Source organism: Embiotoca jacksoni, unplaced genomic scaffold (genome assembly GCF_022577435.1).
Source record: "Embiotoca jacksoni isolate LCO1_2020_lvr unplaced genomic scaffold, fEmbJac1.0.p SCAF_54, whole genome shotgun sequence".
In the NCBI taxonomy this organism is placed as follows: domain Eukaryota; kingdom Metazoa; phylum Chordata; class Actinopteri; family Embiotocidae; genus Embiotoca; species Embiotoca jacksoni.
This window is the reverse complement of record NW_027185408.1, coordinates 189,006-205,063: the sequence shown is the minus strand read 5'-3', so window position 1 is coordinate 205,063 and position 16,058 is coordinate 189,006. Positions and strand designations below refer to the sequence as shown.

The following is a 16,058-nucleotide window of genomic DNA, read 5'->3' as shown; positions in this document are numbered from 1 at the left end:
TATCAGTATTTAATCAGATTTATTGTCCAACAAGGAAATACAAATTCAAAGAAGTTGATGCAGTTGGCAAAACCAACAGATCAGCTTCACTCCATTATTCATTATTGTTCCATTAATCTGTCAAATATAATGATGTCATCAAATGTAACACAGACACAGTCATGTTTTTCTATCTTTGTGAGGACATTCATTTATACAGCAACCATCCGTGACGTCACCTGTCGGTTTGTGAAGCCTCCAGTCTGATATTTCAGCTGTCGCCATCTTTGCAGCCAGAGGTGACCATATTTGGACGTGCTGGGGAGGAGCGAGGGGACACTATGCCCCGCCCACCTAGAGCAGAAAACCTGACTGGTGCCCATTAAACATGTTTGAGTCCTAATATCTGATGAATCTGAAGGAGAGAGTTCATCTCATGTCACAATAATGACTTAAGATCTGCTGACTTTGTATTTCAGGAGAGAACTTGATGCTTTTTGAATGGGAGTCTATTAGAGACAGATGGTTTTTGGAGCCCCTAGTGGCCCGTAGAGGTATTGTACTTCATGGCTTCACTTTTCAGACCCAGAGAACAGTTTTCTAATCAGTCTGTGGTTTTCCTTCGATATCTATTCCACTTGGAGTTTTAAGACGTCCTTAAAAAAACACAAAAAACAAGTAATTTAACTCTTCTGCTGCGGATGTATTAAAAATTAGCGGGACGACTGGCTTTACAAATAATTCTTGTAATTGTTGGATTTTAATTATAGAGCTTTTCTATCTTTACGTCTAACTTTTTACTAAATTATATTATTGTAAACCCTAATAAATGCGTTGATATTTTAATTGGACAGAAAAGTATATTCTAATGAACTGAACATATAACGTTTTTAAAAACAAGCAATTTCAGAAGTGAAAACCAAAGTTTTTTTTAAATGCTCTGCACCCACTGCACCTTTAACATGTAATGAATGGCATTGTATTTCATCGGTGTGAATGTAGAAAGAGACATATCTACTGTGATGTAAAAATGCTGCAAAATGTTCAAGTGGTAACAAATAACAATAATAATAAAAAAAAAACCTCAATTAAATAAACCAAAGAAAAATGACAAAACCTTCAGACAAAAACAGACAACAAGCAAGATTAAAACACATTTCCGAGCCAACAGACAGAAAGTGTGTTGTATTTGTATATTTATTTGTGTGTTTGCGGGCAGACTGAATCGTAACCTCAGATATTTCTCACATTAAATGATGACGTCAGTTCCATCAACAACCTTTCATGTGGATTCGTGTCTGCATAAGTTGATCAACAATGATTTTCTGGTGCCGCTTGATATCAAGCTGTAATTAAACTCAGTCCCGGGTCAGCCTTACTGCCGGCCGGATGTCCGAAACCAGAGCAGCCCGTGAGAAGCCCTGTAAGAAACCCCTCGCATGCGGGAGGAGGGAGGAGGGGGGCGAGAGGGGGAGAGCAGAGCTCGCGACGTTACGTGGCCGCCATTTTGTTTGACCGGGAGTAAAGGAAGCAGCCCGAGGAAGCACCGGCGTGAATACTTCCCCTTCAACACGGAGGATCTGCATCGTGCATCCAGGTTACATTCGCGTGGTGAGTGCGCAGAAAGGACGCCGGTGTTTGTCCGTGGAGCTCGTGCTCCGTGTTTTACACGCTGTAACGGCGGATGCGGTCGCACCGACGGGGGCCGCTCGTTAGCGACCGGAGCAGCTCGTCGACGTGACCGGCCGGCATTTTGAAAAAGAAAACGGGCCCGCGTCGACGGACGGACGGTCAAACAGACGGCCGGAGATCTGTCTAATGTGCACCGGATGTGTAACGACGCCCGGCTACTGCGGACATTTCCTCGAAACGTTCCCCGGACACGGTTAGCCTCCGGGCGGGTTGGAGGCTCGTGCGCGCGGCGGCCTGTCGGTGTCACGAGCAGCGACGAGCTAACGTTAGCATTAGCAGCGGGAAAGAAACACCTGCTTTTGTTTTCCACTTCTTAGTCAAACCCCGTGTGTTGCCGTGGAAACGGAGCTCCACTGACTACAAGTCAGTCTGACCAAAACACGTGATTGAGTTGTTGTTTTGTTTACCTTCCGTTTTGTTTGTGGTTGTTGTCCTGGAAGATGGTGAACGGGGCAGCGGAGGGGGGCTGATGCACGAGGAGGGGCCTCCTGTCAATCATAAAGGAGGATGAAGGTCAGCAGGAAACTGGCTTCAGTTGAGGTGAATACTGACAATAATAATCATATTTAATAGTTCAGAAGTTGATGTTCAACACAGGTGACAGATTCCACTTGTAGAAATGTTCTTCATGCAAACAAACACAGTTCGCTGCGTATTTACCGTTCGTCGGGCCGCCGGCGTCCAACTCCCGCTCGGCGGCGTGGAGCGCCGAGGCGTCGCCGAACGGGTCTCGGAGGAACGTCGGGGCCGCGAACGTGTCCGTGATCACACCTGAGAGACGACACGGAGACGGTTCGATGGCGCCGGACAAACTACGTCAACTAGAAACGGTGCGCTCGGAGAGCTGCGGTGAATTCACAGTAAAAGTAGGGTTAGCTCTATTTACGTTTCCATAGCAACACTGAGATGTAATCTGAGGAGTTTTACCTGAGTTTCACCTCCTCCCCCCTCCCCATCCGACGGTTGTGCTCACCCAGCGCCTCCCTCCTGTTGACGGTGGGCGACGGCACCCTGGAGGGCGTGGCCTGAACGAAGCCCAGGGAGGTGTTGGGAGTGACGTGAGACAGGTCGGACGTCCCGCCGGGAGACACTGAGGGAGACGCAGAGAGAGAGAGGGAGGTGTGGGGACGGTCACAGGAAACTGAGAGGGACAGAAAGGGGGAGGAGCTTGCTGGTGAACGGGCGGTTTACTTCCCGTCCAGTTTCTGCTCTGCTGGCGGTTCACCGACGTCTCTGAGAAACAAAAAACAAAAACAAGATGAAGAAAGAAAAGATTCTCAGATGGCCGACGCGCTGCAGGAGGACTCGACTCACTGCTGCGTGCCGTCGGCCTCCTCCGGTTCTCCGGCGTCCTGGTGGGGAACATCGGCGGGTTCGTGGAGCGGCGGCTCCGCATCTGCCGGCACAGAGGCATGATGGGAAATCTCAGAGCGCAGAGCGTCTGTCTGCTGAGGAGGAGGAGGAGGAGGAGGTTCGGCGGCCTCGTGGATGAAGGCCGGCTCGGTGTGCAACCTCAGGCCCAGAGAGTTCCTGCTGCTCAGGCGGTCGGAGGGTCGGGGACACCCAGAGGCATGCTGGGAAGGATCCGGGTTCCCACTGGTGGCTGGTTCTGCTGCACAGAGCTGAAAAAAACAAGGAAAAGGATGTTTTCTCATGAGATGAGTTTCCTGCTTAAATGTTGAAGAACCAGACATACCAGGTTTCAGATGTTTAAAAGCAGCCTTTGATTGAATAAATATTTAATTGTCTCTTTACTTTTTACTCTGTTGTAGTTTTTATATTTAACTGTTAATGCAGCATTGAAGGAGTTTGAAGTTTCACCTCCTGAGACTCAGCCGGTCCTGAAACAGCGAAACACCCCAGATCCTGGTTCATTATCTCCAGCAAACCTGTCAGGCTGCGGACTCCCTCCTTCTGCTCCTTCTGCTCCCTCTGCTCCTTCTGCTCCTTCTGCTCCTTCTCCGCTTCAAGCCAAACCAAAAACCACATCATAATCTCACTTAATGAAGGTTTTTCTTTTTTAAACGGTAGATTGAGAAAGCGCTGACTCACCTGTTTCCCTCCGCTCCTCCTCCTCCTCCTCCTCCCCCTCCTCCCGTCTCCTGGAGTTTACGGAAGTATTTCTGAGCTCGGACCTCCTCGAAACAAAGTTCGGATCCTTCGCAGACGAGTTCGTCCTCCAGGTACTCGGACACGTTCTGAACCCCGGAGCTCCGGCCGGACGGGATCGTCCCCGACGTCTCCGAGCGGGACACTCTGCGGAGGAGACCGTGGATGAGACATCCTGGAGTTATTTGAGTCAACTAATTAAAAACAACACAATACAATCTAAAAAAAAGATCCTAAAACTGAAACCGTCCACTTACGTCACGGTCGTCCTGTTCAGAGACATTTTTAACGGGCACTCCACAGACGGCTGGGACAGAGAGCATAGAGGGTGTTAGCGAGGTTTAAAAAACAAAAACACAGGATAACGCTGCGTTATTAAACCGTTACCACGGAGACGCACATCTCGCTGCACACATTGAAGGATCGAAGTTTCCTCAAGAAAAAGAGTCGACTCATCACCTTCTTGTAGACAGCATTGATGTTGGTCTTCCAGTTCAGTCTGTTGTCATGGAGACACCCAGGTACTTGTACTCCTCAACCATGTCCACCTCCTCTCCCAGAACTCTCAGCGGTTGTGGAGCCGTCGTCTTCCTCCTGAAGTCGACCACCATCTCTCTGGTCTTGACCACGTTCAGGAGCAGGTGATTCCTTCCCACCCACTCCACAAAGTCCTCCACTACTGCCCTGTACTCCTCCTCCCGTCCATCCCTTATACATCCTACCACTGCAGAGTCATCAGAGAACTTCTGCAGATGTCTTGACTCTGAGTTGTTCTGGAAGTCAGTTGTGTATAAGGTGAACAGGAAGGAGACAGAACAGTTCCCTGAGGAGCTCCAGTATCACTGACCACCGTATCAGACAGCACACTGCCCAGACGGACAAACTGTGGTCTGCCTGTCAGGTAGTCATTGATCCAGGAGACGGTGGACGTGTCCACCCCCACCACCCGCAGCTTCTCACTCAGCAGCAGTGGTTGGATGGTGTTGAATGCACTGGAGAAATTGTTGGACTTGGGCTCATGCTAGTACAAAGCCAATATGTGTCAGCCTCCAGTCCTGCGTGTTCTTTAATGAGGCAACAGGAGAATATGTCAGGCTTCAAGATATTTATTTAACAGCAGCAGAATTACCAGTTTACAGAGCTCTGGGTCCAGACTATGTTTCCCTGACCGCAACAAAGTATGTGTCAGTTCACGAAGTCTGACCTCCTGACTATCCCTGACCCAGTCTTCTTATAGTACTGAAAACAAAAAGTCATGTGTGTTGATGGATCCTTTGTTGGTTGGTGGAGGTGGTGGTTGTCTTCCTTCACATCCTGGAGTCCTCACGACAGCCGTCTGTTCCTGTTTATGCCTCAAAGAACAACAGTATGTGACCCCACAGGTTGCCCACCTCCTCCTGTGACCTTTTGGTTTGGCACAGTACTCTCACTCTCATTCACACATTCACAACCACACCCTGTTGTCTACACCTTCATTCACCACCTTTCGTCTACACCAGTGGTGGCCAACCCGCGGCTCCCGAGCCGCGTGCGGCTCTTTGCCTGGTTTCATGCGGCTCTTTTACGTTCATATCAACATTTGTGTTTGTGTTTTTTTTTTTGTGCGTGTTCGCTTCGCTTGAGTTCAATATGGTATTTTCGTCAAACGCGCATGAGGTGAAATTCCGCAAAGCAGGAGGGGCAAACCCATTGGAGTAAACAATTAGTGTCAATTTCGCTCTCAAAATGGCAGGAAAAAAATGCACAGCTAAACGAAAAGATGAAGATGAACACAGGACGTTTTTAACAGAGTGGGAAAGTTTATATTTTTTTGTTGAACGTCATGGCGAGCCATTCTGCCTGATATGTCAGACGTCATTAGCGCATTTCAAAGCTTCAAATCTTCAGCGCCACTTCAGCTCACTCCATGCTAACATCGACCAGGGATTTCCAAAAGGGACTGAACTTCACAAGCACAAGTTGGACACTTTGAAAAGTCAGGCAGAAAAGCAGGTACAGTTTTTCCAAAAAATGACGAAGCACTCAGAGACTGTCACGCTTGCATCGTATCAACTGGCTTGGAACATTGCACGGGCTAAAAAGCCATTTAATGAAGGGGAGTTCGTTAAAAAATGCCTCAGTGACGTTGTTGAAATCTTGTCTCCTGAAAACGACAAACTAAAACGAATGGTATCAGATGTCCAACTGTCCCGCCACACTGTTGAACACAGGATATCGGACATTAACACGGCTATTGAATCACAGCTGCACTCTGACCTTCAAGCATGTGAGTATTTTAGTGTCGCATTGGATGAGAGTTGTGACATACAAGACAAGCCTCAGCTGGCAATATTTGCACGGTCTGTGTCAAAAGATTGTGTGATCAAAGAAGGACTCCTTGATGTTGTGCCATTAAAAGACAGAACCCGTGGCATAGATGTGAAAGAAACAATGATGGCTGCATTTGCGAAAGCAAATCTGCCCATACCGAAGCTAACTGCAGTAGCCACGGATGGAGCGCCGGCCATGATCGGATCTGTGAACGGACTTGTGGGGCTGTGCAAAGCTGACCAAACATTTCCCGAGTTTTGGAATTTCCACTGCATCATCCACAGGGAGCAACTCGTGTCTAAATCATTGAATTTAGACAACGTCATGAAGCCTGTGATGGAAATCGTCAACTACATCCGCACACATGCGCTTAACCACAGGCAATTCAAGAATCTCATCGCTGAGCTGGACCAAGGACTTCCAGGTGACCTGCCGCTGCACTGCACTGTGAGGTGGCTGTCCAAAGGCAAGGTGCTCGCTCGCTTCTTTGAGCTTTTGGATGCCGTGAAACTGTTCATGGAAGAGAAGGACAAGGACTATCCCGAGCTCTCGGACGTCGAGTGGATTATGGATCTGGCCTTTTTGGTCGACATGCTGTGTCACTTGGACAGACTGAACCTGACCCTGCAGGGTAAGTTAAAAATGCTGCCTGACCTGCTGCAAAGTGTGTTTGCGTTTGTCAACAAACTGAAGCTGTTCAAGGCGCATATTCAAAAGGGAGATTTAACGCATTTTCCCACTCTGCTAAAAGCCAGCGGGCAAGTCACCAGCGCCGCCCTGAAGAAGCAAAGAGCCAGATATGCAACACTGATTGAAAACCTGCACGAAAGCTTTGTCATCCGGTTCCGTGATCTACAACTGAAAAGGCCACAGATTACGTTCCTCGTCGACCCATTTAATGCGGAGACGGACTGTTTGAAAGCCCCGCTAGTCACAGATGAGGCCGCGGCTGAGTTGGAGATGATCGATCTTTGTGAGGAGGACCAACTGAAACCTGCTTTAAGGGAAGGGACCATTGAGTTCTGGAAAAGTGTGCCAATGGAAAAATACCCCAATGTCAAACGGGCTGCGCTTAAGATACTGTCAATGTTTGGGTCAACATACGTCTGCGAGTCTGTGTTTTCTACCCTGAAACACGTGAAATCAAAGCATCGATCTGTTCTGACTGACACCCATGAGAAAGAATTACTTCGAGTGGCAACAACAGAATACAAGCCAGATTTGAAGAGGATTGTTCAAGGCAAGGAATGCCAGAAGTCGCACTAAGCAACATGCATAGTAAGTGAAAAACGCTATTATAAATTATTATGTTTTTGTTTGTGGACTTTGTTGAACTGAGAGTTTGTGTGTGTGAGACAGTGCACACAATGTTCATTGTTGAAAATGACTGGCCTGTGGTCTGAGTACTGTAGGAGTCCATTTCTGTCATTATCATGTTGGTGTGTGACATGATAATGTCACACAATAAATTTGGCTGAGCAGAGGTGTGTGTGTAAGAGGAAGGGATGGGGTGATGTTCATGTGTGCCCATGTGTATGATGTGGCTCTTTGCGGTAACACAGTAAAAAATGTGGCTCTTAGTCTCTGACTGGTTGGCCACCCCTGGTCTACACCTTCATTCACAACCACAGCCTTTCGTCTACCCCTTAGGATATATAGTTGATAATATGACCTATATATAATTAATATGATATGGCATACATATATGTTGTATTATTGTAAACAGAACCCAGCACAGAATCGCACAATTCCCCCTTTTGGTCTCCCAGAGGAGACCAACAACTGTAAGGAAGAAAGAGAACACAAATCAATGCAAAAGAGACACGAGTGCATACAAACAAATCCTACACAACATTGTCCTCATCATCCTCCTCCCTGTCCATCAAGGCCAGCTCCCCTTCCAGGAGCAAGGACATCTGGTAGGGAGGAGGGTTGCCCGTCTTCTCCACAGTGGCCACGATAATGCGGCTGCACAATGACCTAATGCAGGGAACACAACAACAGCCACACAATGCAAAAGCACACAACATCCCTAAAATCGAGAGGAATACCGAAACCACATTCTTCCATTTCCCAAACCAGTTTCCTAACCAATCATCCAGAGGATTAGCAATCCCTGACATCTCATGCATTTCTTGGGAAATAATGTTCAGACCTTCTAAGGCTTTCATGACTGACCCATCAGGAGCTGTGTGCAATATAAGTACAGCACTGATCCCCGAACATGTGGCACACACCCCCTTTTTCAGCCAGCAGCGTGTCCAACGCCATCCTATTCTGCACCGTCATCAGCGAGGTCGCCGACAACTGCTCAGATCACCTCTTTGGTCTCCGTCACCTGTGTAGAGAAACCTGACACCAAAGCTGTTAGTTGATCATAGGATGGCTTATATTTCATCCAGGAACTTGTTTCAATCATCACCGGGTTTCCTGCACCAGGACCTGGAAACTGCTGTCCAGTCCACAGTTCAAAAGGGGTGAACCCTGTGGTAGAATTCACAGAGCTGTGCACTGCCATCAATGCTACTGGTGGAGCCTCCACCCAGGACAGCTTGGTTTGAGCACATACTTTACTGATTTTACTTTTCAGTGTCTGATTCATTCTTTCTACCCTCCCCTGTGACTGAGGGTGGTAGACCGGGCCAAATGCGTGTTTTAGGCCCAAATGTTTTTCTACTTCTTGTAAGTCTTTATTTTTGAAATGGGAGCCGTTATCTGAACGGATGTGACGAGGAAACCCATGCACGGGTATGTAGTGATTTATCAAGAATTGGATCACTGTTTTTTGCATCCTCTTTTTTAGCAGGTATTGCCTCTGGCCAGCCAGTGTATGCATCCACGGCTACCAGGAGGTACCTGTGTCCTCCCACTCTGTCAATCATGTCGGTGTAATCAATGATAATGTCCTGCCCTGGGAGCTGTGGCAGGGGACACTGTCCTTGGTGAGGCTTAATGGTCGCCTTTACATTGTATACCATACACACACTACATTCTCTCACGTGGTTTTCGATCATAGCCGGTAGAAATAGATGCCACCAATGGGTCAGATGTCTCTGCATCTGTTTCTGTCCACAGTGAGTGAGACCATGTGCTTCCTGTAATGTCCTCTGTACCAGGCCTGGTGGCAGAACTAGTCTACCATCCGGGGCTCTCCACAATCCATCCTGTTCTGTGGCTCCTCTGTCCTGCCATACACTGGTGTCCCATGGAGAGGCCTTTGTCTGCTCCTTTCTTATCATGTCTACATCACACTGTGGCAGCATGTCCTGTATTGTCCTGTCAGTTTACAACATAACGTACTCAGCTCCATATCCTGCCGTTCTCTTGGCAGCCTGGTCAGCTTGATCATTGCTCATTGCAATCCAGGTGTCTGTTTTGTCGTGTCCTTTACACTTCATGATAGCCACAGCTTTTAGCTTCATTCGTGCCTCCACCAGTCTCTTCATGTCTGCTTCATGTCTGATGGGTGTCTTGTCTGCAGTCAGGAATCCTGCTCTGATCCATTGTCTCAGCTCTATATGAACAGCACCCACTACATATGCTGAGTCTGTGTAGATGTTTACAACTTTCCCTTCTGCCCATTCTAATGCTTTAATCATGGCCTGTAGTTCTGCTATCTGAGCTGACTCTTTTCCAACTACTGGCTCTGCTACCACTTCCTGAAATCCTTCCTGTGTTCTCCTGACCACCGCTAGGGCTGCTTTCAGTCCTTCCGTTGGGTGTCTGTAACAACACCCATCTGTGAACAGGGTTTCATCAACATCAGGGAAAGGAGTGTTCTGCAAGCTCTCTCTCACCCTGACATCTTTCTGCACTCTTTCCTCACATACATGCAGCTCCCCTTCTCCCATGTTGTCTGCCATGTTTATGTCTTCATGTGTGTATGTGATGTGTGGTGATGTCAGTGTTTTGTCCAGCCTGGTCTGTCTTAGTGATGACATGGTGAACGCTGTGGAGTTCACATATACCACGACTGTGTGTGGTGAGTACTATCAGTTGATGTTGCATGACTATGTGTGCTGTTTTCTACAAAATGTTCACCACTCCTGCTGCATGTCTTGTGCATGGTGGGTGTCTGTTCTCTGTAGCATCTAGTGTCACACTTACATACATCAACACCTTCCTGTCACCCCCTTTTTCTGAAACAGCACATCATTTGCTGTCTGGGCTGTTTCAGAAACATCCAGATAGAATGGATCTTTGTAGTCAGAGACAGCCAGATCAGAAGCAGTGCTAAGAGCGGTTTTGAGTGATATAAACGCCATTTCAGCCTGTGTGGTCCAGATTAAGGTGGCAGTTAGGTTCCTCCTAGTCTTTTGCTCATTACCTTTTCTTTTATTTATTTTATGTTGTGGTCCTAATGTTCTATTATTATTTATCGACTTATTCTAATCCGCCCTTCTACTTCTGGTGTGACTAGCGCTCTCCTATACTACACTGTCTTTGGGCCTCTTTAAACTTTAACTTTTACGTCTTAAATCTCAGTATTCTCTTATTTTCTTTGATCTATCTTATCCTTAACTTTGATCTATTAACTTCGGTCTATCTTTTCTATTAACTCATCTCTAACTAATCTCATATTATTTTAAGTTGGTTTATTTTACTTTATCTTATCCAATCAATCAACTATTCTTCTGAGACAGGTTCTGTTTCAGAAGTTGAATTGCTTGTTCATCAGACTTCCTATTTGATTGTTTAACGCATGTTTCCACATCACCGCCCCCTTTGATCCTCTGTAGTATTCTGTTGTTAGCGTCTCCTATCAGTGATCACCTGACAGGTATGAAAGGAGTTGGAGTCGGTGGAGTCTGTCGAGGTCAGCCAACTGTTTCTGACACCCAGGTTGTCCGTGCCCGTACTTGTGCCACCGGATCCGTCTCGGTGTTTTACTGCCTCTTGTCATGATTTCAGTGTCTTTTCTTTTTCTATTTTGATGCCTGTTGCTGGTGGTTGCTCCGAGGAGGACTGTTTGTCTCTGTCCTCACTCTCTCTGTCCACTTCTTGCGGTGCAGACATGGTGCTGGTCTGCTGTATTGCCTCCTTTGCTCTCAGGGTGTCTTGACTGTGTTGTCCCAGAGTTTCATCTTCCTCTGCACTGGCAGAGTCCTCCTGCTTCCCTCTCTGGCTACCACCCAAACCCTCTCAATCTGTCCGTGATCTTTGCATCTTATAATATCTCTCGTTTTTACTGTGGGTTTGTTTGATTTTCCCACCTTAGGGCTCTCACAGGGCTGTGATGCAGATTTTGCTGTCTCTAACCTAATTTTCTCCTTTACTCTCCCCATTGTTTTGTGTCCTTTTTACTTATCAGTAGCTTTTGCATCTGGCGTCATCTAATTGGAGTTTCAAAAGCTGAGCCTGTGTCTGTCTCAGCTCCTCCTCCTGTTGCTTTTTCCTCTGTTATCTCTATGCTATCACTTATCTTAGGTTATTCTTGTTTATTCGTGTATTTTCTTCCATCTTTAACCCATATTTGTTTGTTTCTCTTTTTTTTTAATTGGCTTCCTTAACCATATTGTTTCTCTATCTTTTTTTATTATTTCATTTTTAACTATCACTATTATTAATTGTTCCCGTTCTTTTATTTACATATTATTACATTCTGGATTATTCTAATCATTTGTCTGTCTCCGTTGTTCTAAGTTTTTGTTTGTTTTAGCACGATCTTTCAGCGTTAGTTTTATTCTGTTCTGATTTTATTTTTCGCTTACTTCAATTTTTTTTATTTCTGACTGAGATCCTGTCTCTGTTTATGTTATCCTTCTCTCTCAGTAATTTTGTTCATCTGGTCTTTTCTTCACCTGCTCTTTCCCTTTACTCTCCCACACTTGCTGTGTGGCTCCGCCTACTAATGCCATATTATGCAAACTTCTTCTCCTATCCTGCATCTCTTCCTTTTCCTTTTTCCACTTCCTTTTTTTCTGTCCACCTCTTAAGACCACCTTCTTCACATTTCTTTATGTCTTGTCTGGTCTTATTTTCTGCTCTACTCAGCCATGGCCACACCACCATCATGTCCTGGTCCGAGGGGAATCCTTCTGTTTCCTTCAGTTAACTTATCATATTCTCTCATCTCTCTCTTTCTGACTCCCTTGTCACATCCACTACTCAACTGCATCCTCATGAGAACCCACTGTTCTCCTATATTCACTTCTGGGCCACAGCCCCCATACTCCAAACACTCTTGATCAAATTCACCTTCCATCTCCTTTTTTAATTTGTTTTTTTACTGTTTATTCAACACTACCACACAGTGATAATTCAACACACACATGGAGATTGAGTGTGAATGACTCCTTTAGGTCAATTTGTGGATCTAATGAGACAAGCTTCTAGGCTGAATAACTTCAGTCCGGTCTCACTCTAGGGATCGCCCCAGATACCACAAATCTTTTAATTCACGCTCACTTCTTCACCAACACCACCCTTTGTCCCCACAGAACAAGAACTTGCCGAGACTGGCTGTCTCTATAAACTTGCTTAGTTCTTGGAAGCCACCCACATTTCCCCGTATTTAAATGCTTTCAACAATCTTCAATTTCACTTCAACATTAGACTGCAGTGGTCAGTTCGTCATAAGAAAAATTAATGACCTCACACACGTTGTATCGCCGGGCCTCTTTAAGTTTACGCCTTATACAACGATCTTTCGCTCCGACTCTAACGGAGGCAGGTCTGTAACCCTGGGTCTTTGCTACGACTCCAACGTAGACGGGACTCCAACCCTTGGATTTTTTTGGAGGACTCTAACCTCTCTGGTTTCCAAACCCTACCATGGGCCTTTAACCCCTACTTTTTTTGGACGCTGAGCCTCTAACCCCCGTCTCACACTTGATTACTCTGCTGCTTACTAGGACATTGAGGTATTTATCATGACAACAATATAATTTGACAATATCCAATTGCAGAACTTCGTTAAAACAGGTGCCTGCTTACCTTCTTAGATGTGGGCCCACTGTTGTCACCGTTGACCAGATGTCAGCTGTTGGTAGACTTTGTACCGCCTTCACTTCTCTGTCCTCATCACGTCGGGGTCACCAAATTGTTGGACTTGGACTCCTGCTAAAGTAACCAATATGTGTCAGCCCCCAGTCCTGCGTATTCTTTAATGAGGCAACAGGAGAATATGTCAGGCTTCAAGATATTTATTTAACAGCAGCAGAATAACCAGTTTACAGAGCTCTGGGTCCAGACTATGTTTCCCTGACCACAACAGAGTATGTGTCAGTTCACGAAGTCTGACCTCCTGACTATCCCTGACCCAGTCTTCTTATAGTACTGAAAACAAAAAGTCATGTGTATTGATGGATCCTTTGTTGGTTGGTGGAGGTGGTGGTTGTCTTCCTTCACATCCTGGAGTCCTCCAGACAGCCGTCTGTTCCTGTTTATGCCTCAAAGAACAACAGTATGTGACCCCACAGGTTGCCCACCTCCTCCTGTGACCTTTTGGTTTGGCCCAGTACTTTCACTCTCATTCACAAACACAGCCTTTTGTCTACACCTTCATTCACAACCACAGCCTTTTGTCTACCCCTTAGGATTAATAGTTGATAATACGACATATATATAATTAATATGATATGACATACATATATGTTGTATTATTGTAAACATAACCTAGCACAGAATCGCACACTGGGAAGGATCCGGGTTCCCACTGGTGGCTGGTTCTGCTGCACAGAGCTGAAAAAAAACAAGGAAAAGGATGTTTTCTCATGAGATGAGTTTCCTGCTTAAATGTTGAAGAACCAGACATACCAGGTTTCAGATGTTTAAAAGCAGCCTTTGATTGAATAAATATTTAATTGTCTCTTTACTTTTTACTCTGTTGTAGTTTTTATATTTAACTGTTAATGCAGCATTGAAGGAGTTTGAAGTTTCACCTCCTGAGACTCAGCCGGTCCTGAAACAGCGAAACACCCCAGATCCTGGTTCATTATCTCCAGCAAACCTGTCAGGCTGCGGACTCCCTCCTTCTGCTCCTTCTGCTCCTTCTGCTCCTTCAGCTCCTTCTGCTCCTTCTCCGCTTCAACCCAAACCAAAAACCACGTCATAATCTCACTTAATGAAGGTTTTTCTTTTTAAACGGTAGATTGAGAAAGCGCTGACACACCGGTTTCCCTCCGCTCCTCCTCCTCCTCCTCCTCCTCCTCCCGTCTCTCCTGGAGTTTACAGAAGTATTTCTGAGCTCGGACCTCCTCGAAACAAAGTTCGGATCCTTCGCAGACGAGTTCGTCCTCCAGGTACTCGGACACGTTCTGAACCCCGGAGCTCCGGCCGGACGGGATCGTCCCCGACGTCTCCGAGCGGGACACTCTGCGGAGGAGACCGTGGATGAGACATCCTGGAGTTATTTGAGTCGACTAATTAAAAACAACACAATACAATCTAAAAAAAAGATCCTAAAACTGAAACCGTCCACTTACGTCACGGTCGTCCTGTTCAGAGACATTTTTAACGAGCACTCCACAGACGGCTGGGACAGAGAGCACAGAGGGTGTTAGCGAGGTTTGAAAAACAAAAAAACAGGATAACGCGGCGTTATTAAACCGTTACCACGGAGACGCACACCCACCACGCTCTGAGCCTGTCCGTCGGAGGACATCTGATTGGTCAAGGTAGGTAGGTAGGTATTTATTTTATTAATCCCAGAGGGGACATTTTTTCGCTACAGCAGCATACAGAAGCAATAAGATAATAATAGAATAAAATAATAGAATAGAATAGAATAATAGAAAAGCAATAGAATAGTAGTAAATAGCAGTAAAAAAATATAAAATGCACAGTATATACAGTACATTATCTATATATATTATATACAAACAAACCAAGAAACACAGTCAACATATATGTGTATGTATATATATATATATATATATATACACACAGTACAGTATATATGTATATTATATATACAACAAACCAAGAAACACAGTCAACAGTGTTTTTGTTGTGTGATGGATTTTGCCAGAGTTGAGTTATTGTACAGTCTTATTGCAGTGGGCAGGAATGATCTCCTGTATCTGGAATGATCTCCTGTATCAGGAATGATCTCCTGTATCAGGAATGATCTCCTGTATCTGGAATGATCTCCTGTATCAGGAATGATCTCCTGTATCTGGAATGATCTCCTGTATCAGGAATGATCTCCTGTATCTGGAATGATCTCCTGTATCTGGAATGATCTCCTGTATCTGGAATGATCTCCTGTATCAGGAATGATCTCCTGTATCTGGAATGATCTCCTGTATCAGGAATGATCTCCTGTATCTGGAATGATCTCCAGTATCAGGAACGATCTCCTGTATCTGGAATGATCTCCTGTATCTAGAATGATCTCCAGTATCAGGAATGATCTCCTGTATCTGTCCTTGTGACAGCGGAGCTGGAGGAATCTTTTAGAGAAAGTGCTCCTCTGTCCCTGCAGCAGGTGGTGGAGAGGGTGGTCAGGATTATCCAATATGGACAATAGTTTGTTCAGCGTCCTCCTCTCCACCACCTTTTCCAGGCTGTCCAGATTGTAGCCGATGATTGAGCCGGCCTTCTTAACCAGTTTGTTAAGTCTGTTGGTGTCACCGGCTCCAATGCTGCTCCCCCAGCAGACCACAGCGAAGTACAATGCACTGGCCACAACAGATGGTAGAACATCTCCAACATCTCGCTGCACACATTGAAGGATCGAAGTTTCCTCAAGAAAAAGAGTCGACTCATCACCTTCTTGTAGACAGCATTGATGTTGGTCTTCCAGTTCAGTCTGTTGTCATGGACACACCCAGGTACTTGTACTCCTCAACCATGTCCACCTCCTCTCCCAGAACTCTCAGCGGTTGTGGAGCCGTCGTCTTCCTCCTGAAGTCGACCACCATCTCTCTGGTCTTGACCACGTTCAGGAGCAGGTGATTCCTTCCCGCCCACTCCACAAAGTCCTCCACTACTGCCCTGTACTCCTCCTCCCGTCCATCCCTTAT

At 46.0% G+C, this 16,058-nt stretch overlaps 2 protein-coding genes across 4 annotated transcripts; both read right to left on the bottom strand.

Moving 5' to 3' along the window:
- Nucleotides 1–2,078: 2,078 nt before the first annotated feature.
- Nucleotides 2,079–3,554, bottom strand: LOC138212257 (uncharacterized). Of its 3 annotated transcripts, XR_011179412.1 has the most exons (5): nucleotides 3,493–3,554; nucleotides 2,986–3,293; nucleotides 2,645–2,904; nucleotides 2,332–2,442; nucleotides 2,079–2,159 (listed from the first exon to the last, which is right to left on the bottom strand). XR_011179412.1 is itself a non-coding variant. In XM_069172562.1 (3 exons), exons 1-3 carry the CDS (start codon nucleotides 3,544–3,546, stop codon nucleotides 2,859–2,861), a joined length of 408 nt encoding a protein of 135 aa, XP_069028663.1. In that variant the 5' UTR covers nucleotides 3,547–3,548; the 3' UTR covers nucleotides 2,814–2,858. The 3 variants fall into 3 exon arrangements, 2 of the variants coding, with proteins under 2 accessions (XP_069028663.1, XP_069028662.1); XM_069172562.1 differs by lacking the exons at nucleotides 2,079–2,159; nucleotides 2,332–2,442 and having other exon boundaries at nucleotides 2,814–2,904; nucleotides 3,493–3,548; XM_069172561.1 differs by lacking the exons at nucleotides 2,079–2,159; nucleotides 2,332–2,442; nucleotides 3,493–3,554 and having other exon boundaries at nucleotides 2,814–2,904; nucleotides 2,986–3,374.
- LOC138212223 (mitotic checkpoint serine/threonine-protein kinase BUB1-like) lies at nucleotides 3,546–14,695 on the bottom strand. Its single transcript, XM_069172528.1, has 5 exons — nucleotides 14,666–14,695; nucleotides 14,517–14,566; nucleotides 14,204–14,406; nucleotides 3,590–3,635; nucleotides 3,546–3,549 (listed from the first exon to the last, which is right to left on the bottom strand). The coding sequence occupies exons 1-5, from the start codon at nucleotides 14,693–14,695 to the stop codon at nucleotides 3,546–3,548; spliced, it is 333 nt and encodes a 110-aa protein (XP_069028629.1).
- Between the last annotated feature and the right edge of the window lie 1,363 nt (nucleotides 14,696–16,058).

Bases quoted from the DNA above. Each gene is read 5' to 3' on its own strand.
- LOC138212257 (XM_069172561.1), bottom strand. From the start codon at position 3,365: ATGTCTGGTTCTTCAACATTTAAGCAGGAAACTCATCTCATGAGAAAA. The intron at 2,905-2,985 runs GTGAGTCGAGTC...TTTGTTTCTCAG, and splicing joins GAGGCCGACGGCACGCAGCA to AGACGTCGGTGAACCGCCAG.
- LOC138212223 (XM_069172528.1), bottom strand. From the start codon at position 14,695: ATGTCCTCCGACGGACAGGCTCAGAGCGTG. The intron at 14,567-14,665 runs GTGGGTGTGCGT...TCTCTGTCCCAG, and splicing joins ACGGACAGGCTCAGAGCGTG to CCGTCTGTGGAGTGCTCGTT. The intron at 3,636-14,203 runs GTGTGTCAGCGC...TTTGGCTTGAAG, and splicing joins GGAGGAGCGGAGGGAAACCG to CGGAGAAGGAGCAGAAGGAG.